The 25204-nt window shown below is 36.4% G+C and overlaps 1 protein-coding gene across 2 annotated transcripts; it reads right to left on the bottom strand.

Annotated features, from left to right (window-relative positions):
- Nucleotides 1–25062, bottom strand: LOC114046342 (protein ABHD13). Of its 2 annotated transcripts, XM_027866648.1 has the most exons (3): nt 24924–25062; nt 4054–5087; nt 1–769 (listed from the first exon to the last, which is right to left on the bottom strand). In XM_027866648.1, the coding sequence occupies exons 2-3, from the start codon at nt 5050–5052 to the stop codon at nt 749–751; spliced, it is 1020 nt and encodes a 339-aa protein (XP_027722449.1). In that variant the 5' UTR covers nt 5053–5087; nt 24924–25062; the 3' UTR covers nt 1–748. The 2 variants fall into 2 exon arrangements, with proteins under 2 accessions (XP_027722449.1, XP_027722450.1); XM_027866649.1 differs by lacking the exon at nt 1–769 and having other exon boundaries at nt 2951–5087.
- Between the last annotated feature and the right edge of the window lie 142 nt (nt 25063–25204).

Raw genomic sequence — 25204 nt, 5'->3', positions numbered from 1 at the left:
AGAAAAATAGAAAGTGTTTTTTAAAATAAATTTATTGTAAAAAATCAAAATGTAAATGTTTAAGACTGCCATGGTTAGCACATAAACATACTGCAATGTTTAAATTTAATTTATAAAATGCATTACATCACTATTTCAAATAAGAATGGCAAGAAAATGAAAAAATATATGACTTACATTATGAATTCAGAATATCATTTTTTCACATCCTGAATTTACGTAAAGAATTTAATTTTCAGTATACGCTGTACTGATGGGAATTCTGCTAGCATTCTAAATCATTTTCAACACCACATACCACTCTCCCTTGTTAAATGTGTATTTATATATGGCACTTTTGTAACGTGTCTCTTGTACATAGTCCTATTTTAAAGTATACATAGTTCTAAAAATATGAAATATAAATGGAGGTATATTTGTGTCACTTGGCCAAGATGGATTGATTCATGGGTAAGATAAGAGTCTGCATTAATTTCATCATATGAATGAATGTATGACACTTTTGATTAGCCAAGAGATGCTGATGTGCATATATTATATATAAACAAACAGAAGTGCATTTCACTGACTACCCTTTCAACTGGGAGATTTATAAATAGATGTTTGTGCTATGTCACTTTGTAACTTTACCTGAGTGATATGAAGGAAGATAGCTCAATTTAACTGGATAATCTGAAAGCATTATTTGCATTTTTTTCAAAATTTCATAAATGATGCCAAAAATAACGAGGGAGTCGTAGAATCCTTATTAGTAGTCTCCATTCATGACCTAGAAAAAAAAGTGATTTCTGAGAGACATGCTTATGATCTTATCTCAAATTCACTTCCAACTGTAATGGAATGGAATTAAAAATAGTACTACAAAATATAATTTTGTTCAACAGATTTTGTAAGATAAAAATTTACATAAAATTAGTTATGGCCTTAATTCTTGCAACCATAAAATAAATCTATTCCCTCTACTGCTATTGACCAAATGTATTGACAAGTAAATATTAAATAGAATAGCCAAATGAACTGAATGTATGCCAATTCTAGCAAGCCAGAACACAGCAACAGAAATAGTGAATAGCAGAGAGATGCATAAAACCGAAGTTGGAAATACAAATATATAATCATCAAGTGATCAAAATATCCACTGTAAACTAAGGTTAATCCAAGTTCCATCCCCGATTTTTTTTTTTAAAGAAACAGTAAATACAACATAATTTCAAAACTACTTGTTGCCCAGGGTGTGACAGCATCAACTACTGCCTCAAAGACCTTTATGTATTTCAACAGTACTTTAACTGCATGACTTTCTATTATGTGCTGGTAAAGTTTCTTGCTTATCAAACTCATTTTATTGCTGCCCTCCAACATGATGAAGCCTATCTAGATTTCCCTTTCTAAAAGGAGTGTGTTTCCCATGTCCTATTGTGCAACATAACTTCCATTGTTGTGGTATTTTGTCTCGGTACAATAACAAATTTGGTTTGTTTTATAATTCTTTAATGGAATGTCCTTATCCTGACATGATCCATAAAAACAGGATTTCGCTATATTTTAAGATAATTTTCCCCCAAATAGCAATCGCTTACTAAATTTAAATTTCATGGCGGAATATTCTTATGGCAACTACTGCATAATAATTAAATCAGAAAATGTATATATGTATTTCTATTGTTTCTGACAGATACTCTTAAAGAGAATAATTGAATTTATTAATTTTGTCATGACCAGATGAACACTTTTGGCCACACAACTTGAAATGTGTTTGAAAACAGGTTGCCATGAGTTTCATAGACCTTTGATGTACTATTAAAGACTATTTCCCACCCCCTCAACCATCTGATTAGAAGATGCCTTCCCAAATACCTAGTAAAGAAAGACACAGCAAATTCCATACACAAATTGCTCAGTACATCATAGAAGTCAGAAGTGCTTTTCCTCCAAAAGACAGAGGACATAATACACTAGCACCCTTAAAAAATTGTCTTTTAGCAATTTTTATGAATTTTTTCAAAAGGGGGAAGAGGAGAAACATTTATCATAAATGAAAAAGTTTTGTTTTCAACACAAATTCCTACACAGTGTTTACGATTAAGTGTAGGTGTGTAAATGTGGACATCATTACTTGTTGATAATTTCCTAGAATCAACTTATGTAACAATGTTAGAGCTTGATGAAAAAAATGTATGTATTCTTTTGAATGATATTAAAATATAAAACTTAATGAGAGCACATGGACAAGATACTATGTAAATTTTTATGGTGAAAAATTTATTCATACAGATTACACTTTCTAAAACCAGGGAACTTTCCTTATAAGAAGAGTACTTTTCTCAATTACTCAGTTATGTAAAAAAAAGATACATTATGTATCTTTAATATTGAAGTGAATTGTATTACAAAAATGTGATTTGTGAAAAATATTTCTGGTCCAAACTTCATAGAACAAGTTTTAAATAAGGTCAAAATTATTACTCATTTACTGAATCTTTACGGTATGGCTGTTTTTATTAAGTCAAGGAATGCAAATTGAAAAGATATGAACTTAATGAGAACCATGTTTAAAAAAAATTGTATTGAAAAGTTGGTATATATGAATAAACCTCATTTACATATAACTGTCAAACATTACTGAAAACAACTTACCATATCTATGGCTCATCTGCTACATTTTTGGTAAGGTAGCATTATGGAATACTCCAAAAATCAAAGGGAAAATATTTCTGCAAACATATCTAAATACTACTTCCATTTAAGCCTACTAAATAGTGTAGACTAGAAACCATAAAAAAAATACTTATTGTGAAAATATGCTTTATGGCAAAGTCAGGAAATTCTCTGCCCTCCACTTCTACAGAAATAAAATACTTCCTATAAAATCTACCATTTGATGTAGACACTGTTCTCTTTAATACCAGATGAAGCAGGAAAGAAACCAAAGAACACAATGTTTTCTTTCTTTTTTTTTTTTTTTTTTTTTTTTGGTAAATCCACTGAGCTGATATCCTGGCTTTGGTTTGGGGTTTACATGGATATTGGGACTTAAAATTCAAATAAAGGTTAAAATTTAACTCTTCTATGTAACATATACAATCACATAATGAGAAGTTCTTTCAAAGACAGTTCTTTAAAAAGTTCAAATCTTTGTTATGGCTGCTATTAGCATGTCTAGCTACAGACTGTTAATATTTACATAAGCTAAAATTCTCTGCCACCAAAAGGACTATAAATGCTTAAAAATTTAGATAAACACAATCAACCAAAGCTGCAGTAAAATCCTAAATATCCATTTTTACATGCCAAGGATTTTGGTTGTATCCAACAGAAATACTATGATTACAGTTGAATAAGTGCTGCTATTTATTACTAAGGGGGGGAAAAAGACCTCAGCACTCACAGAAGCTAAGTCAATGGCACCCTGCACATAGGCCTTATGGTTCATCTTTTTGACAAACATCTAATAAAATGTTTACATAAAAATAGATATAACCCAGATTATAGTATACACTAGTATACTACTGGTGCTATTTACATTAAAAATGTTGAATTGCATAATTTGGGGAATAAAATACTGTCATGCATTTTGTATTAATTCTTGAAGTGAAATATGCAGTTACAGAACATAGTTTGCTAACCATGATTGTCCCAATATTTCCTAAAATGAAGAATACTGAAAAATGACTTGATATCTCAACTTTTTCTTCCCATCTTCCTCCCTTCCCCCCACCCCAAAGTATAAGAATAGCATAGATTATAGAATATTACCACTGCTGTAACCAGGAACTTTTGAATAGTCTCCGTTATACTGGCATAATAAAATATGGACACATATCCATATTGAAAGGTTTGATGAAAATGTATGAAACTACTCCAATAACAGTTTTTCAAATGTAAAAACTATCTGGATCATCACAGAGAAGTATTAAAGACCTTTCAAAGTTTAATTTTACTCTTTAGGCAAGTACAGACATAATACACATTTAAAAATTAACATTCTTTATCACTTCGCACAAATAAAGATACAGTGCATTAATCAGAAAAAGAATATTATATAATTGTTACATTAGATGAAGTCTTTGCCATTTCTTCAGGGGAGTGACTTTTTATAACTTCTTTGATGAACTGTTCAAGTGCAGTGAAATAACCCTGGCACTGCCATGTGTCATTATGAGTTCCATCAGGAAAAATTGCTAATCTCTTAGTCCGAGACGGGGAAAGTTCATAAAGCTGCTTCATCATTACTGGTGGAATTAACTGGTCTGAGAGTCCAGAGATGAAAAGAGAAGGCATTCTGCACTGAGAGATTTTTCTGTAGGACAGGAATTTATTTTTGTAGCACCACAAAGGAAGATACCGCATTGGAAAGAAAGAAAATAAAGTAGTGGCCATATGTGGTATGCTTAGAAACGTGTTCTCTACCATGATGGCTGAAATCCTATGAGAATTTTCAGAAGCTAAGTGAATAGCCACTGCTCCCCCCAAGGAACGACCAAAAAGAAAAATTTTTGTTTTATCAAGGTCTGGTCTGGTCATCACATAGTCCAGTACAGCTTCAGAATCTAAGTAAAGTCCTTCTTCACTTGCTTCACCTTCACTTTTTCCATAACCTCTATAATCTACAAGTAAAAGGTTAACTTTCAGGTTAACCAGCATAAGCAAAGCATTTGGTAACCTGTGACCAACATTGCCTGCATTTCCATGAAAATAAATGATAGTTGGGATATATGTTGAATCATCTCCAGTGTATCTCAGCAAAATAAGGTTGAGAAGCACTCCATCTTTGGTTCTGATGAAAATGTTTTCATGTGGAATGCCAGTGGGCATAGGGACATAAAGGCGGGATGATGATGGCTGTTCTGGAAAATAAAGCAATACATCCTGGAATTTATATAGAATACCTGCTATCGATACAAATATTAACACAAGTAAGGTGATGCCTCCATACAGATGGAAAGTCACTATTAAAGGTAAAAGAGAAATACGGCAGAGGGCCCAAGACCATGAAGCTAAGGCGAATAGCCATCTTTCAACAAAGGTCCACCACATCCATGACTTTTCCATTTTAGGTCTCCTTGAACTATTATTCCATATGTATCCTAAAAAAAAGAAAAAAAGATATACATATATAACCAAAAATTCAACAAAGTATTTCATTTACAAAAAAAAAAAAAAAAAAAAAAAAAAAGGGCAGGTAGGTGGTGCAGTGGATAGAGCACCAGCCCTCAAGTCAGGAGGACCTGAGTTCAAATCCGGCCTCCGACCAAACACTTTGATAGTTACTAGCTGTGTGACCCTGGGCAAGTCACTTAACTCCAATTGCCAAAATAAATAAATAAAATAAAACAAACAAACAACATCCAATCATCCTTTTTACAACATATGACAAGAATATTAGGTTTTAGGTTAATGTATGTGCATAGGCATTAATCAAAAAAAGATCCACAGGAAAAGGAGGAACTTTGTAGAAATATTACCCATTGCAGTCATTAGAATATCAGATTAAGACACTTATAAATATGGTTACCCAAAACATATTCAGGACACAGTTTTCTTAAAGTTCATCTCAGAGAGCACTTAAGAGAACTAGTATACATTACAGAAAAAGAAACAAATACTAAAACCAAGAGAACAGTATTAAAAAAGTGAGACTGTTATAATAAATTGGTTCCTAAAATGATCTACTTCTTGTAGCTTTCAATTATCCCCTTTACTTGATCAATTCTCAGACTCTGCAAGCTTACTACACTCTAGCAAACACAATATATATCTATAACCCCTTATTCTCACATTTGTGAAATGTACCAATTTATGAAGTCAACTTTACTTTTATAGTGGAAACCAAAGTTAAAAGCAGCACTGCTTTCCTATTAAGAACACATATGAATAATATGAATAATTTTTATTTTATATAAGAAAATTACCATTAAAAATTAGAAAAAAAAATCAAGAAAAAATATTTTCTTCCTTCCTTAATGCCCTAACAGCTCAATTCAATAAATTTTTTAAAAAGGGCTTCAAAACCAGTATTTCTTGATATTGGAAGCAATTTTTTTCCTTACAAATGAGCTAAGAAATGTTAAAACTGAAAAAAAAACTGATAAAATAATAGGTTTTTCTTAAAAGGCAGGGAATTCATCATCTTATGATTTATACTCACCTTTCACATAAACTGTTTTTTTAAGGTTTCACACTACTATACCTAACAGTGATTTAGCATGCCAAAAATACATATATAGAAATCATTTGAGAAAGAATGAAAAGCAAGCAAAAATTAAGGTAAGATAAAAAATAGAATAAAATTGTCGAGGGGAAAAAACTACTAAAAATATGAAATAAACCAATACAGTTAGAAAGATATTAAGAGAACAGGACCATCCCATAAGGCTCATCAACATGTTGAAATGTAAATATGGTATTTTTAAAATACACTGAAGTCTTAACTTACCTTCATATCACAGAATTCTACTTCACAGCACAAAAAAACTTACAATCTTGTGGTACTATTATTCATTTTTAGACCTTACCACCAGTATTTTTATTTTCCTCATTTAATATCATAAGATTATAAATTTAAGCCGGAAAGAGATTTTCAAGGCCATTTAGTGTACCTTTATTTTACAGATGAGGAAACTAAGGTTAGAGTAGTTAACTAACTAGTCTAGGGTCATATAGTAAGTGTCAGAAACATAGATCTTCTTGACTTTAAGTCCACTGTTGTGTTCTCTACACAACACTGAATCTCTTTGATGGTTAATAACTATTTAGTCTTACATACTAATCTCATATGCTAAAAATATAAGAATAGAATTTAAGGCCTAAAGAGTAAAAGTATATATGAAAATAACATATTAAAAGTGATAAATACGAGGGCTTAAGAACTTTTAAAAAAATTTTAAAGCATACTTTAGATGTTTTTCACTATGGTGCTGATAATCAAATATTTAAAGTAGTTCTCATTCTTAAATTGTTTACTTTTGTAAAGTTTCTTTCCCAAAATTGAGTTACACATTAAAAATGTATTAGTCTTTACCCACATCCCAGAAACCAACACTGCCACCAAGTTGTAGCATACTTTATTACAATGAGTAAATATGTTAAACAAGAATGCATACTATATTTAACAGAAGAAATGGATATTTGAAAATATTAAATCAAGTTCAGGAAAACTGCATACTTGTGACAAAGCCAGCTTACACTTAAACAAGATTGCAAAATAACATTATACTAAAAAAATTTCAGTGCAGAAATTCTAAATAAATGACAAGTTATTATTATTACTTTTAAAAACTGGGTCTTCTGCATCTTCTCCACGCTGGAAGTGCAGGGGCTACTCACAGGCCTGATCCTATTATTGACTGGCACAGGAGTGAGCTTTGACCTGCTCAATTACCTACCTGGTAGGGCAATCTGGTCTCCTCTCCTTATCTTTCTTTCTGTGGCTCTCACCATACTAATGTCAAACTTAAATGCAGACACTCAATCTGCATTGCCCACTGCAGATCAAAACTCCTGAGCTCAAGAGACCTGCCAACAGCAGACTCCTTATACTAACTGGGATTACAGGCATATGCCACCAACACTTAGTAAAATGAGAGGTTATTAACAATCCCTACTACAGGCAAAACACTGCGCTAGGTGCTCTGTGACACAAGAAGTATAAAGACAGAGTCTCTGATGTGAAGAAATTTACAATTTCCTTTAGGAGACAAAACATATACAGAAAAAAAGATAGCTAAAAATGCAAGGCAATACATAACTCACAAATCCACATCAACTTCCCTGTGACCTTTCTCCAGATCACTATAATCATAATTACTATTGCCCACTTTCTCCATTTTGATCTTCCATTAATACCTCAAGGCCATTCAACATGTCTCAAAGTGAAATCATCATGTCTCTGAAATCTACTCCACCTCATGATTTCCCTTTGACAAAGGCTCACCACCCTCCTCACTGCCTAATACTCTTAATCTCAAAGTCATCTGTGACTACTTCCTTTCCTTTTATGAACAAGTACTCTACCTCTGAACTCCTTTTTTTGAGGATGTTCCCTCATCCCCACTTCCACTGCTGTTGTGAACATTCAGGCCTTCATTATCACTCATCCAGACTCTTTCAATAGCCTCCTGACCAGACTCCTAGTATCCAATGCACCCTCTATCAACTGCCAGATTGATTTCCCTAATGCACAGTTCTGATTACATTACACAATTGCTAAAAAAAACATTCAATGGCTTACTCCTGCCTTTCCACTTTAAAAAAAAAAGTCTAAATTTTCAACATTCAAGACTGTGTAATCAACATTCAACCTATCTTGTCTCATACTACAAACATACAGCATTTTGGTTCTAGTCAAACTGAATCAGTTACAGTACCCGGAACACCTTTGATTGTCTACCTTTGATTCGGATCTAAACATCCCAAGTTTCACTGTTACCTGACCTCCTCCCTATTCTTCAAGTTCCTACTTAAATGCCACTTTCTCCAGAAAGCCCTCCCTGATTCCACCAGTTTGAAAGATCTTTTTCTTCAACTGATTTCAAAACACTTCATTTGTGCTTCTCTTATGCACCTATATTCTAATTTGTATTTTACTTATTTCTGTATGCTATCGCTCCGAATAGGAAGCGTAAGAGGAAGAATGACAGTAAAGGATAGCTTCTGATAAATCAAAAGCTAAGTCGAAAGCAAAAGTTGGAGTTCAATAATTAACCTACACTCATAATCAGTATTACATGTACCTTCTAAAAAAACCATTTAATATATGCCAGCGAAGATTTAACTGTATTAGCTAAGGTCTTCTAGTGAATCGGTTACCCACTCTTATTTTGCTACCTATATGTGCTGATGACAGCCTCTAAAAAGTCTTTCTAATGTGGTTCTTAAGCTTTTATCTTTTGTTTTAAGATAGGTAGCTCTTTAGGGAAGGTATTCTAATCACAGAATTCTCTAGGCTTCTTGTGTGTCCGAATTCTGGATTAATTAAATTAAGAATTAAGGTCACTTGAGGGCTCTAGTTCCCAGTGTAATGGTCATGCAGAACACTTCTGGTAATGTAAAACAATTTCTGCCACTGAAAATAGAGTAAACAGTTTCTGAAAATTTGATTCTCGAGTCAATTAAGGTAATAAACAATTACTTATCCCTCACCATTAAGTAAAATCACACAATGATTAAGTAAAAGCACCCCAATATATAAAAAACATTCAAATAGTCCTTTCCTCATAAAAACTCGGCCAATATAGACTGTCAATGTAGTAATATTTCAATTTTACAGATAAAAAAATGGAAGTTTAGAAAAAGTGAAGCAATTTACCCACGGCCACACAACTAGTAGAAGAGTCATAACTTGAAACTTGGTCTTCTAACTGTCCAGTGCTCATTTTATTACCATGCTGTCTCTCGGGATGAGTGACATTTATTTAGCCAGAAAGTTGAAGGGTATTTGTAAGATTCAAAAGACTCCTAAGGGAACTTTCTAAATGAGTTCCAGAAGCACAATATCCTGAAGAATGCCCAGAGCTTTGGGAGAGAGCCACACATGGTAAGGATAGGGCCAGTGTGATCCCAGTTTATTAATTCTGGTCATTTTCTTTTAAGTCTTCAACTGTTTTTTAGAAAGGATGAAGACATAAAAAAACTTTCAGTTCTCAAAACAAACTGAAGTTTGTTTTTTATTCAACCTTATGTGGAGTCAAAAAAAAAATCCAATAGTGTACTGTACATTTTTGTCACTCATTTCCATACTGACAGGGCAAATACAAATTTGGTCTAAATGTACATGATGACAAGCAATAATGTATAGCTGTTCTTCCTCCTGTATACTAAGATGTAAAACCTTAAGGGTCAAACAATACCAAATGTATAAGCTTCATAACCATTTATAAATTAGGGCTTTTCTAGTTTTAGCTAAGATAACATTTGGAACACTAACAAATGATCATTTAAATGCAACAATGTAAAGTGGATTTCTTTTTTTTTATAAAACATTAGTGGAACAATCCTGAAGACACTCCAAGAGGTACAGCTCAAGTTGTGAGCCAATTAAACTTGCTTCAGCAGTTTATTCTCTGTACTAAAATCTGAACATTTTCAATTCTCTCTAGTCTATCCTGTCGAATCAGGAAGAAGTGATTTTAAACTACTTAAAAGACGCTAAGTTTTCTCACTATGTCAGTATCTGTGTTATGAGGCAGTAAAGAGACTCAGGAAACTTTCTTTTTTTTAACTGCAACAACTATGTCCATTGCCGATACCTCAATTACTTCTTTGGAAGTCTGGAAAAATGTTCACGGATAAGGTTACTGCCTCAGCTGACTTAAAACTGACCCATATAATAGTACCCATCAATTTTTCGTGAAGCCTTTTAAAAACAGACTGAATGAAAATGGATTAAAGGAGGGAAATACAGTATCTGCCTTTAGAGCTACTAATGCAGGAATTCTCTCAATTATGAAAATTTTACAATGAAATTATCTTTCTTCCCCAAACCCTGACGATGACATTTTTTCCTTTACACCAGATCTGGCATCTTTTTATCATCACTGTCTGGCGATTCATACCTGTTCCATCTACTTCTAGTAAATCTACATCCTCATCACCTCCCATGTTCATCTCAGAGAAATGGCCAAAACTGGACATGTCTTCACACCCAAAATTGGACATGTTTTCATCATGAACCAACATCTAGCCAGTCCCAATTACATGTATTTTATGTCACTTCAGCACAAGAATCAGGGAAGAATTCCTAAAATTCTATTTGAAATTCTCTGGCATCTGGGGACTCACAAGGCTAACCCTAGAACCTATGAGGGACGGTCATCCCCTGAGTCCCATATTTCACCATCAAGATTTCCATGTTTGTAGTAAGAATTCACTTTCTTGATTAGAGAAGATTGCGGAGAATATGGCAATTGATTATTCCCAAACTTTTGCTTTTTTTTTTCACCTAAGAATACTGATAGAGATTCATGTTAATCATGAGACAATAATATATAAAACTAAAAAAAATTACAAGCATAACTAGAATTTCTATCTAACCTGTACATCTCCCCCAAAAGATGGGACATGATTAGCTAAATATTCTGATAATTCCAATAATTAGTAGATTTCATCTTCAATTCCTTTAAAGGTGAGAGTGAGAGTGAGAGTGGGTGAGGGTGAGAGAGAGAGAGAGAGAGTGTGTTTGTGTGTGTGTGTGTGTGTGTGTACACATATATACTTTAAAACACGTGGAAAAGAATCTCTTCAGAGAAACAGGGATTCAAGCTAATTTTTCTCATTATATAAAACGGTATTTCTTCTTTCTCTGACTCAATGGCTTTGCCAATGTGAAAAATGTATTCCAAAATAAAGTGGGCAAAGTTCGAATCAACTCAACAAGCATTTAAGCACCCAATTATATAGCAGAACAAGGTGGAGGAACCAACCAGCTTCTGCCCTTGGTAAGCCCATCCTTTTCTGTTGCAGAAATGTATTGGCTGTGTAATTTGTGGCAAATTATTTTATCTCTGTTTGCCCCAGTTTCCTGATTTGTAAAGAGAAAGGTAATAATGGTTGTTGTTGTGAGATCAAAATAATATAATGATTGTAAAGTGCTTAACACACTAACGAGCATATGCTAAGCATTACATTATTATAATTTCTCTCAATGAAGGTAATTGTTCCATATTTGATAACTTTAAAGTGGTTTTAAAATGCCAAAAGCAATAAGATCAATTATTTTTAAATGATAATTTGAAAATGCAACTGATGTCATCTGAAGTTCGTTAGTGTTATCAGCGTATTTCTAAATTGTATTGTATTTCTAATTTTATAATGCAAAATTTGAGAGATCATTGTAAAACAGAAATGCTGTTGGACAAAAACTTCCCTTCTAATTTGAATGCTATTACATATGAATTGGGTTTTTAAAAAAATGTGAAAAAAAATGGATATATGAAAACGGTCAAATATTTAATGAAGTATATTTAGTTATAAAACAGGTAATACTACCATTACTAACAATAATAATAATATTTATTATAATAGCAGATTTTCATTTGAAAATTTTTTTTTACTATTATGAAAGTATATACTCTGGTTAAAAGATGTAGCTTCAACATATTAAAGATGAGTCAACTATTAAATATTTTCTGTATGAAGTAAAGGATTAATGAAATGTTAACTGTTACAGAAACATTAGAAAGATATTCAAGTTCTAAGTTGAGGTTAGTGAAGTTTTGCTATTTAAGGTAAAAATTCCTGGGACTGTAAATTTATTGTTGTTTCAAGCTTTGATTACGGGGATAGTTATCTGAATTCTCATAATGCCAATAAGAGAAAATGGCATGTACAGCAGTCTAATGGCTGGTAAGGTAGATGTTTGTGCCTGGGAAAAATTGTGGAGACAACCTAGGACAAGGCTTAGGCAGGATCTTCCTAATTCTATTTCCTTTTTAAAAAAAGAAATCCCCACCTGGTTAATCCTAAACCTTGCCTTTAGGCAAGTGACTACATGATTGGCTGTCAGATACAACTCATGTCTGGATTCAAACAGAGTTAAGGGAATTTTTTTTTTCCCAACAAAATTAAGGTAGTTTTTCCCTCTGTCCAAGAAAAGATATCTAGGGACCAATTACTACATGAAACATCTGGGACTATTCTTTCTGCACGGTCTGTCCCCCTAAGCAACTGTTTCTGCCAGCTTTGTTTTGGATCTGCCGCCGCAGACTAAGAGAGTGATCTGTTAGCTTGTGCCTCTGTTAGATGGGACTTGATATTAATGTTTAAGTTTTCTTTGTTACCTTGGTGACATGTAAATCTCCCTTCTCAGAACTAGTCCATTGTGAGCCCTCTAAGTTGATTTGTACCTGACTTAATATAATTATGTAATTATGAGAATTGTGAGAAAAACTTTACTGCACTGTTTAAATCTAGATCTGAAGTAAGCAAGTACCTGCTCCTGAGTGAATGGATCCAGAAGCAGCCAACATCCAGATGAAACAACTGTCCCAAGATTCTGAACAAGGGCTAACTCTACTGTTCTATTTTTTTTTAAAAAATCTCTCCTTTTGTTAATGTGCCCAACCACCAAGGCCCTGGTTCAAGCATGGCATTTTGTCACTTTGACATTCTTGGATCCCTCTCTTCTCAATGAATTACCTGGGACTCACTTCCCTGATAGGTCCCCTCAAAGAACTAAACCCCCTGAGCAATATTCCGTGGCATATACCTGCCATTCCTTTATTGGCCGTAAGTGTAGGAGTTCTTTCAGACCCCCTCCCTTTGGCCAAAAAGGGGGATATGTCAAAATATTTTGGAGATACCCTTTTCCCCAGAACTAAGGCCCAGCAAGCAGGCTGTATCTTGAGCTTGGCATAACAATATCCCTTCCAGCTAAGGATGCTGTCACCCACTGGCAAAGTGTATTGTCTGGACCAGTACCAGGCATTCACTGAGGGATTTATCTCCCCCTATTTCCCAGGGCCATCCATCATATATTCACAATCCCCATTCCCTGTCACTGACAAGTACTGTACCCCTGTTCCCATCACAGAACTCTGGTTCTGTACCCTACAGAGTAGTCATGACCCCCCAGTCCTGGGACAACTCTGTTTGCGCAGGACCTGTGGAAACAGCAGCTCAAGACCTAAAATGATTATGTCATGGTCCAGCCCAGGATGTCTATAAAAATCCAACTGTAGTCCAGCATGTTAAGCACTCCTTAGGAGGGCAGGGAGGAGGGAGTCCATACACATATGTCATTTTCCTCACTCTGAAATTAGTTAAACTTCTGTTTTGTGTCCTGACTGTCCTGTCTCTTACCTGCTCTGTTTGTTTAGTTCTGGCCACTCACAGGTTAGAGAGGGCAGTTCCAAGACAGAGAGAGAGAGAGAGACAGACAAACACAGAGACAGAGAGAGAGAGACAGACAGACAGAGAGAGAGAGAGAGAATTTAAGTGTAAATTTTTTTTTTAAATCACAAAAAAAAAAAATGTAAAATCAACTCAAGTCAGGGGTCAAATCTCCACACTTCACTATATCTCTTCACAGTACCCACTATTAAGATACACCTACTTCTGTGTATCAAATGCACAGTATTTGGCGATGACCAGTTCATATAATAAAATGTCAGGGCATGATCTGCCAGACAAACTGTGTTCTGTTCCTTTATTTCTTCAAACAATAATAAAATTGCTTAATTTAAAAAAAAAACCATAATTAAGAATCTTAAAGACAATCTAGTCCAACTCCTTTACCTGCTGTACATTTATATAATATTTTATGAAGTTACAAAGCATGAGATCATAGATTTAGAGCTGAAGAGAACTGAGTGGTCATCTAGTCCAACTCCCTCATTTTAGAGATGAAGAAACTGAAGCCCAGAGTGATTTAATGATTTTCCCAGGGTCTCACAGGGAGTAAGTGGCAAAGCCAGGATTTTAACCCAGGTCCTCTGATTCTATATCCAGTAGTCTTTTTACTGTACTGATTTGACCTATTTAATATAAACATACACATATTTATATGTTTGCATACAGATACATATGCATGCATTATGCCAGTTGATCATTATAACAACCTTTTGAAATAGAGCAAAAACAATAATGTCCATTTTACAGATAAGGAAAATCAAGCACTTAGTAAGTACCTACTGTGAGGTACTAGGGATGCAGAGAACCAAATGAAACCATCTCTGTCCTCAAGGAGCTTACATTCTACTAAGGTGGACAATATATACCCACATAAGTATATACAAAATAATTGTGGGGAGGAGGGAGAAATCAGGAAAGGTCTCATATAGAAGGTGGTATCTGAGATGAGCTCTGAAGGTGACTAACAGTGTAAAAGAGGTATAGGTAAGGAATGACTGAGACTTTTGCAAAGGCTTGGAGCCAGGAACTTAGAGAAATAACCTACCTGAAGTCACCCAACTAGGCCTTCTGACGCCACCTAGTGGTCTAAGTGCTATCCACCTCTGTAACGCCAACATATACTGAGTGAAAGGAAAAGTTTAAAACATTTTATACCTATGTAACCTCAAACTTAACTTATAAAAATTTACATCAAGCTAGTTAAAATGTCAATCTTAATTGTATCTACAATAGCAGAACCAATTATTAACAATGTATATCTTTACAACTAATGAGTAATGTGGTCTATGCTACTATAAATTAATGGAAATACAAATGAAATTAGGTACTGAAGATGAAAAAAAAATTAAAAGAAAACATGATTGAAAGAACTGATATATTTTTTGTTACTAATATTCACTCGTATCAAATGCCTCAATACAAGTGTGTTGATAATTTTAGGAATGGCTAATAAAAGTCCAATGGACTGCTTAAAAAACTATTAATTCATATGAAAAATAAATATCTTCAATAATGAACAAACAATCGCAACACAACATTTAGGAAACTCAGGTGAAGGTTACTGATCAATAACAGCAGACCTCTTAATAAACAGAATGAATATACACCACAATAACAGGTAGTAATGTATTTTTTGATTCCACACTTCAGTGACATTTTGTTTAGTTTATATTATACTTAGCAACTATATGTCATATTTCCCCTTGGAAAATAAATTCAACATTATGTTTATAACCTTAAATACCTTAAGTATAGGTATCCAAAACTACAGTGTGGGTGGTGAGGGAGCATTACTATTCAATCACAGTTCCAGATGCTTCTCTCTCCTATCACATTTCATTTAAATTAAGGTTGAGATTCAACATGCTCCCAACATCCATATTTTTTTTTTCAGCCAAGAATTGAAAATTTGAGAAAGCATGCCATCTGGGCATCTGAAATGGAGACACAGATATGAGTTATCAAAAAAGTGGGGATAGCATGCGTTGTCTATTTTTCTATTAATTTCACGTAAGACAATCAAGAAAAAAATTATGTATTAAATAATCACATGGGGTGAACGAACCGTCACTGGCTATCAATAAATTAAATGGCAACTTGCTATGAACAAAAATTTGGGAATAATCTTAGTTTATATTTATTTAACAGTTGTCTAAGCACTTGTACTTGACTATCAGATCCTAAACCCAAAGAGGACAGTACATGTTATCATGAAAGAAGTCAACTATAATCTAATCTGAAAAATCTTATTTAAATAAGCTAGTAGAATCTTGTAAGTTCCTTGAAGTCAGGGTCTATTTTTAATTTTTGTCTTTTTTTACTCCCTCCCCCACCCCATAACTAGAATGGAGCCTTTAAGATGTGTGCTTAATAACTACTTGCTGAATAATAAACACATTTTTATGGCCAAAACTAGAGCAACAATGATAAGAACGAAAAGCTGTAATGTTGTAGTTAAGGTGCTTTCTTAAGTGTCCTACACATTACTTAATCATTCCATGGCTTACTAAATATAAATAGGTTGTGTAAAGAGTTTGCTTTAATCAGTTGTATAAAATGCAGAACCAAGTCTCCCCCAGACACAATGTTATTAAACACAGCTAAGTTCCTAGATACAGCTAGAAAAGTCTATTTAACCAGTGATGTAGATGAAATACTTTAAGCTTCTAATGAAAAGAGTATTATTAAAATAGTAACAACCAAAAAGAATAAAATGTAATAAAAATAGAATTTCTAAATGGATATTAGAATATACTGGTGCTTGAGAAAAGAGATCAGTACTAGATCTGATTTCACTGATCTAGGTGGTTCAGTGGATAGGAGAGAGAGTTGGGCCTACAGTCAGGAGGACCTGAGTTCAAATGTGACCTCAGAAACTTACTAGCTGTGTGACCCTGGGCACTTCAACTCTATTTGCCTTAATCCACTGGAGAAGGAAATGGCAAACCACTCCAGTACCTTTGCCAAGAAAACCCCCTGAACTGTATGGTCCAGGGGGTCACAAAGATTCAGACACCACTGAACAACAATGCAAAGTGCTAATAGTATACAAACTATTATTACTGTGTAAGGCTATTGATGATATTTTTAGGCACCTGAGTGGCTCAGTGGATAGAGTGCTGGGCCTACAATCAGGAAGACCTAAGTTCAAATCTGGCCTCAGACATTTACAAGCTGTGTGACTCTGAGCAAGTTACTTAGCCCTGTTTGGCTCAGTTTCCTTACCTGTAAAATAAGCTGGAGAAGGAAATGGCAAACCACTTCAGTATCTTTGCCAAAAAAATTCTATAAACAGTTAAGTATGGTCCACAGGGTCACGCAGAGTTGGATACAATCAGACTACTGAGCAACAATAAGGGAAATCTGGGACAAGGAAACTCCTTCACCAATACAGGTTGATCCATTTAAGGCAACTTAGTCTTAAAGAGATTCCTAGAGAGGTTAAATGACTTGCCTAGGGTCACATAGCCAGTATGTGTCAGAAGTGAGGCCTGAACCTTGGTTTTGTGGCTCTGAGGTTAAGTCTCTATGCACTACAACAGAGGTGTCAAACACAGAGTCCTGTGCATGTAGCTCCCAAATAAATAATGTTACAATAAAACATAGGTAATATCACATTTTGAAACTAATATGTGGCCCAAAGGATCTTATGTATAGATTAGGGGCCACTATTTCTATTTGAGTTTGACATCACTGCTCTAGAGTATCATGTTGCCTCTCTTGAGAAAAAGAATATTTAGTTACGGGACGGAGAGGTTGGAAACTCAGAGTCTGAATCAAAGAGTTTCTGGATATTGAAGGGGTTTAGGGGGAAGAAAAAAACTAGGCAAGACTGAGGATAAAAGATAGGGTTAAGTGTTAAATCAAAATCTCCTCAGCACTGCATTCAACTGTGTGTTGTTGTTTTAACTGGAGATGGAGAAGAGAATTGGGTAAGGGAAAAGAGAACATCTTTCAGAACACATCATCTTTACTTCAAAATACACCTCTTTTTCAAGATTTCTTATTACTGTTGATGGCACCACTCTCCTTTCCAATCACCCAAGTGCATGCACCTCAGTCATCCTTGCCCCCTTACCATCGGCTTATATACACAATCAGTTGCCAAATTTTGTTTCAACTTTCAGACACTGATCTCACAACTGTCCCCTTCTCTCCACCCTCAGGCTCTCAACATCACTAGAATAAACTAATGAAACATACTAACTGTTCCTCATATCTCAAATCTCTCAGCATTTTAATCCAGCCTTCATACACCTGTCCAAGTGATTTTCTTAGAGCAAAGGTCTGATCACGTTATTTTCCCACTCAGTCACTCTCTGGAAGCAAATAACCTCCTCTGCCTTCACTGAAATACATTCACAACCTGGCCTCAACCTACCTTTTCAGCCTTATTGCATGACTCCCCTTCAAAAACTATAGTCCAGTCAGTAAGGCCTTATTAGTCACTGTCATATATGACACTCCACTCACCATTCCCTTTCCATGCACTGAACTGTCTCCCATTCCTGGAACATGCAACACCCCCCTCACCTCCTCCTCTTAGAACCCTTAGTTTCCTTTGAGACTTAGCTCAACAATCACCTTCTGGATCATCGAAGTGATCTAGGGCTGGAAGGGACCTCAGAGATCATCTAATTTAATCCTTTTATTTTACAAATGAGGGCACTGAGATCAAGGGAGGTTAAGAGACTTGCCAGAAGTCCAACAAGAGTCAGATAGAGTGAGGACTGAAACTCAGGTACGTCCTTAAAGCACTACTTCCACATTCAGTGCTCTTTCCTCTGCACCAACTTGATTCCTAAAGGATTTCACACAAACCTTTTCTCATCAACAAATTTATTTTGCATAAATCAATATATGCACATATTTTATTCACACCCTTTAATTTCTCCACAGAATGTAAGCTCCTTCAGGACAACACGGCACAATAGAGAGAGTGGACTTTAGAGTCAGTAACACCTGGGTTCAAATTTTGCCTCTGATACCTACTAGGTGTGTGACTCTCTGAACAAATAACTTAACTTATGGGGGCCTCAGTTTCTCACATGTAAAGTGACAGAGTTGCTTCTAAGGTCCTCTCTTCTTTTTCACTGCGTCCCCAGCACATGGTATCTGACACATGGTAGGTTCTTAATAATTATTTACTGACTGATCACCGTAAGATCTGAAGAGACAGAGAAAGAGAAAAGAAAGACTGTATCTGGGGGCAGACACTGTACAGCCCAATAGCCTGGGGCTGCCTTAGAGAGGTGGCCTGCTATAGAGGAAAGTGCCCTGGATTGGGAGTCAGAGGATCTCTGTTCAAATCCCAGCTGTGTCACCTCGTACAAATCTCTTCACCTCACTAGGTCTCAGTTTTGTCACCTACAAAATGACAGGACTGGCCTACACATCCATTCTAACTCTAGATCTATGATCCAAAGATATCCTAGGTAGGTCCAGACAAGAGGTAAGGAGAAAAACACTGTGTTCAAACAAATGCTTTTTTTGTATGTATGTCACAAACTTTTTTGTTGCTGTTCTGTCATTTTCAGTCGTGTCAGATTCTTCGTGATCCCATTTGGGGTTTTCTTGGCAAAGATACTAGAGTGGTTTATCATTTCTTTCTCTAGCCCATTTTACAGATGAGAAAACTGAAGTAAATAGGGTTAAGTGACTGCCCAGAGTCAAACAGCCAGTAAGTATCTGAGGTCAGATTTGAGGCCTTGCACTTTTTATCCACTGTGCCACCTAGCTGCCCCTCATAAACTCTTAGCTACCTTTATAAATTCTGCTGAATGGTGAATTAGTATAAATATGCATATAACACTATTAGGTATACACACATATGCACAATGTAAGTGTAAATGTATATATACCACCTCTTTCCTCATTGTAATAAAATCTTTAGGTCAAAAAAAAAAACCCCACAACAAATAAACATACAGAGGCAGCTGGTGGCACAATGGATAGAGTGCTAGGTCTGAAATCTGGAAGACCTGAGTTCAAATCCAGCCTCAGATACGTAATAAGTATGTGACCTTGGGCAAGTCACAAATGGGGATAATTTCAGTACCTGCCTCACAGGGTTGTTGTGAAGATCAAATGAGATAATATTTGTAAAGTTCTTAACACAGTGCCTGTGACATAGTAAGTGCCATATAACTGTTAGCTATTATTAGTAGCATATAGTAGGTGCTATATAAATGTTTTATTACCAAATATCTATATATTCACACACACATTGTACATATTTGTATATATGCATATATACGATAGTCATATATGCACAAATACATGTATATGTAACTATCACATTATATATAGCATAATTAAATCAATTCAGAAACTCTCAGAAATGACCGGCCTAAATATAAGGCACATTCTCTTGTGAAAATTAAAGGTGTAGAACCTAACATGTGAATAAACCATCACTAATTATCTACACAAGGATTATACTTAATTTAGTTTATACCATTTTAATGGTCTTAGCTGTATGCTTGAATATAATTAGCCGTAAACCTAAAGATAATGTCATGGGAAAAAAATCCTAATCTGTCTGAAAAACAATCCTAATTAGAAGATTAGATAACTTCAAGTTAAAATGTAAGCTCCTTAAGGGCAAAGTGTTCTTGATTTTTCTTTTAACCATCTTCTGCCTCATCTCCCATCCCAGCCCCCAAAGCCAAGCATACTTTCCTGCCTTCATGAAGGTCATGATCTAACATTCAGCAGCTACCATGTTATGAAATGATATATCATAAATTGCCTCAGGAAGATGCAAAGCAAGTGCTAAGAGATTCAAAAGAGAATGGATCACTATCAACCAATGGGGGAGGAGGGCAGGGAAATATTCATGGAGGAGTTGACACATAAGCTAGAACTTAAATCTTTAGTAGTTCTTTCTTGCCTCTAAGGAAAAAATACCAACTCTTCAGGTTCACACTTTTTAAAGTCCTCCCCAATCTAGATCCCCCCAACTTGACCTGACTTATTTCACATTACTCCTCCTCACAAACTCTATGCACTCTATGATCCCGGCTAAAATAGCCTACTAGGTGGAGTAACTCCACCTTCTACCTATGTCAGTTCCCCTCAGATAGGCTGTATCTCCTTGTGTCTGTAAACTCATTTTCACTCCACAGAATTCCCTAGCTTACTTAAAGCAAAGTTTAGTCTTTCATAATCTTCCCCAATTGCTGGTACTCTCTCACTGCTGAAATTTCTTTGTCTGTACTTATCTGTGTATATATATCCCCACAGAAGAACATATGCTCTTTAAGGGCAAGAATGTTTTCACATTTTTGTCTCTGTACCCTTGGTACCTAGCACAGAGCCTAGATTGTAACAGACGTTTTTTAAGTGTTTGCTGAATTTTTTTATGACAACACTATTTCAAATGTAGTTGAACACTGTATACAATGGAAGCTCTCACTCTCTTCTTAAACTTTCTGCAGTCTAACTTCTTACATCATCATTTAACTGAAATTGCTGTATGCGGTTATCAATAATACCTTCTGTGTTAAATCTAATGGACTTTTCTCAGACTGCCTCCTCAACCTTGGCAATCTCTGACACACAATCATCCTCCTCTTGGTATTCTATACTCTTTAGGTTTTCACTATACTGCTCTCTCCTGGTTCTCCCCTTACCTGTACGACAGCTCCATGACTTTCTCTCTTGCTGGACCTCCATCCACATCACCCCCACTAAGTCCCAAGGCTCTGTCCTGAGCTATTTCTTTTCTTCCTCTACAGTTTTTCACTTGGTGATCTCACAAGCTCCCATGGTTTCAATTATTATCTCAAATGACCCTCTGATCTACTTGTCCTGCCCTAATTTCTCTCCTGACCTCTAGTCTTACATCTTCAGCTAGCTCCCTTTTAGGTATTTTAAACTCAACTTTTCCCCCCAAGCCCTCCTTTCTTCCTACCTTCCTTATTACTGTCAAGGGTACCATTGCCCTCCCAGTCACACAGGCTCACAACCTAGGTGTCATCCTTAACTTCTCATTCTCATTTATTTCCCATTTCCAATGAGTTAATCCCTATTGTTTCTACCTTTCTAACATTTCTCTGATATAATGGCCACCACAGTGCAGGTCCTTATCATCTCAGACCTGCACTATTTCACTAATTTGCTAGTTGATTTCCCTGCCATGAATCTCTCCCACTACAAGCCATCCTCCACTAAACTGTCAAATTAATCTTCCTAAAGCATAAATGTGACCATGTCATTTCTCTATTTCAAATAACCTCCAATGGTTATTACCTCTAGGATCAAAGATAAAATCCTCTTGTTGGGCACTCAAAGGCCTTCATAACCTGGCCCCTTTCTACCTTTTCAATCTTCTTACACCTTACTCCCCTCCATATACGCTTCAATCCAGTGACATTTGTCTCCTTGGGTTCTTTGCACACGACATTCCGTCTCTCAGCTCTGGCATTTTCATTGGCTGTCTTCCATGCCTGGAACTCCCTCCCTCCTCATCTCTGCCTCCTAGCTTCCCTTGGGTTCTTTCAAGTCTTAGCTAAAAATCCCAACTTCTGCAAGAAGCCTTTGCAATATATCATGCATATATCTTGTTTGTCCATAGTTGTTTCCATGCTGTCTTCCCCATAAGAATGTGTGTTCCTTAGGAGCAAAGGCTATTTTTTGTCTGTCTTTGTTTCCCTAGTGCTCAGCATAATGCCTGAAACATAGTAGAAACCTACTAGTACTATGCTAAATGCTAGGTCTCTGACTGACCAAGTAGTGCCACTGACAGAAATGTAAGGAAATCAGAAAGGGAAACAAAGTTTCTGACAATTTGAATCTCAGGTCCTGGTAGGCAATCTGTGAGGAATCCAGCCTCATACACTTACTTAGCTGTGTGACCATAGGCAACTTAACCTCTGTCAGTCTCAGATTCCTCACCTTTAAAATGGGGACAACAATAGCACCTACCTTCCAGGGTTGTTATGAAAAACAAATGAGATAACATATATAAAGCACTTTGCAAATCTTCAAATACTAGATAAATGCTAGTTATTAAATATCTAGTGAACAGTTGGAAATGCAGATCTGTTATTTTGGTGTGAGATAGGGGATGGAGATTTTAGAGTCATTTGTGTAAAGGTAACTGAATCCATCTAAGTGAATGAATTTGACCAAGAAGAAAATAAAGACAGAAAAAATAAAGGGGAGGAAGGGGGAATATCTCTGGACAGATCCTAAAGGAAATACAAACATTAAAAAGGGCAAGAAGGAAAAAAAAAAAGAGAAGGAACTATTAGGGAGATAAAAGAAGATCCAAGAGAAAAAAAAAAAACAATACATATGCACAAACAGAACAAAACAGTCCACACGGACTGCTTATAGTTTGTACTGGGCACAGAATGTACTTTAAGTATAATTGGTTTCCTTCACAATTCTTTGAACCTCATTTTATGCATTTAAAAATATTATTTGGAAAAGGGGTCCAAAGGCTTTACCAGACTGACAAAGAGGTCCATGACACCCAAAATAAGGTTAAGAACTCCTAATCTCCATTGTTAGTTCGTAATTAAACCAATTCATGAAAGCTTAAAATTATTAGTGCCAAGTGGAGGTCAAGGGTCATTCCTCTAACCCATTCATTTTTACAGGTAAGGAAACTGAGTTTGCTTTTTTTTTTGTTTTTGTTTTATTTTGGGGGGGCGAAAGTGACTTGCCTGAAGTTACAGAAGTATAAAGTCGAGGTGAAACTTGAACCAGCTCTCTGAATTTGAGAATCAATGCTCTTTCCCTTTTAGGCTACCTCCAGCAGAACATGATCCTCCAGAAGCATATGAAACTACCTTGCTTGGTTTCTTTTCCCTCAGATCCAAGTCTGCTCAAACCCTACCTTGTTTAAGCCTTTCCTGCTACTGCTAGTGTCTTCCCTCAGTGCTTCCCTCCATTTACAACTTAAATATCTGGGACATGTATAGTTGTTTGCATGTTGTCTCCTCTACTAGAAAATGAGCTCTAGAATACGAGCTTATAGAGAGTAGGGACAGGTTTTTGTTTTGTTTTTTAAACTTTTGTTTGTGTCCGCAGCTTCCAGCTCAGTTTTTCACACACAGCAACTGAATGACAAATAAGGTCCTTACTGCTACTTCAGTAATAAAATCTCCTTGAATGAGATATGAAACAAATATCAAGTTATATGATATATATACCAAGCTGTAGTATGGTTTATTGGGATAATTTAAAAAGTTACCTCAGGACTTTCTCAAAATTATTTTTACTTATGAAAATCGTTATGTTTTTCTTTTAAAATGTTTGATACATTTTATTTTTACATCACTCAAAATTACTATCTTCACCTCGTTCACTTAGATTTTTAAGGAAACATCAACCATACCACTCCAAACAACTGTGTAGCTATTTCTCTCTCTCTTTTTTCTTTCCCCTGCCTCACTGTCTTTAATGGAGTGGGAAAAGGCAGTTGGACTTCCACGTTATGGACACGTCAATCTAGTTGGAACAATTGAACTCAAGGAGCATTTAAGTTTTTGGCACAGGAGTGCGCCGGCAATTCAGCAAATCATACGTAGTTTTTAGGGGCTGCTCGGTTACAAGTTCCAAGAGAAGAGGAGCACCACCATCAATGCGAGTCACGATAACAAGCGCCCTTATTTTCCAAAAACGGCTTTTCAGCTACTAGGTGCAGGATAAGTAGCTCCTGGGGTGACAGACAGACTCTCATGCCCCGGAAGGCACCCATCACCGGTAACCAAGCTTCTCATTGCAGCCACCCACGGCTTCGAACCGAACGCGCTCCAGAAACTGAGCCCTTCTCCTCCCGGCCCTGGGAGCGGAGGCGGGCGCTTAGTGCACTTTAAGGTCGCCTCTCGGCCGGGTCCGATCCAGGAAGAAAAGGAAAATAAGCCAGGGACGAGGTTTCCGTCCAGCGAGCCTAAAGGCACGGACCACACTTCCTTCGGGGCTCCCGTTCCGGCCCCCCGCCGCTCCGGGTCCTGGCACCTGTTGCAGGACATTTCCCTCCCGGGGCCGTGGACGCCTGGGGTCCGCCTTGCAGTGAGCGGAGCCGGCCCCAGCCCCCTGCCCGCCCCCGGAACCTCACTTACTCAGATGCGTTCCTCGGCTGCGCAAGTAGCAAGAAACACTAAACCGGGAAGCGTGCAACAACCCCGACCGCCGCTTCTTCCGTCGTTCTTCATCCTCCTCCTCCGCCTCCGCCTCCTCGCCCCGGTCCGCTGCCGCCACCGCCGCCACCTCCCCCGGAGCTCCTACAGCGTCGCTCCAGCCACTTCCACTTCCGGCCCACGCTGCGTGTGTCACCTCCAAATGTCGCCCCGCGGCCTCACGCTCCCAACTCCTCCGCCTTCCCCTCTCTTCCGCCCCCAGC

The sequence above is a fragment of the Vombatus ursinus genome, unplaced genomic scaffold, assembly GCF_900497805.2.
Source record: "Vombatus ursinus unplaced genomic scaffold, bare-nosed wombat genome assembly UNPS02014781.1, whole genome shotgun sequence".
Classification (NCBI taxonomy): domain Eukaryota; kingdom Metazoa; phylum Chordata; class Mammalia; order Diprotodontia; family Vombatidae; genus Vombatus; species Vombatus ursinus.
This window is presented reverse-complemented; position numbering and strand designations above follow the sequence as displayed.

Bases quoted from the DNA above. Each gene is read 5' to 3' on its own strand.
- LOC114046342 (XM_027866648.1), bottom strand. From the start codon at position 5,052: ATGGAAAAGTCATGGATGTGGTGGACCTTTGTTGAAAGATGGCTATTC. The intron at 770-4,053 runs GTAACAATTATA...TTTTTTTTCTAG, and splicing joins TGGCAAAGACTTCATCTAAT to GTCATGAATGGAGACTACTA.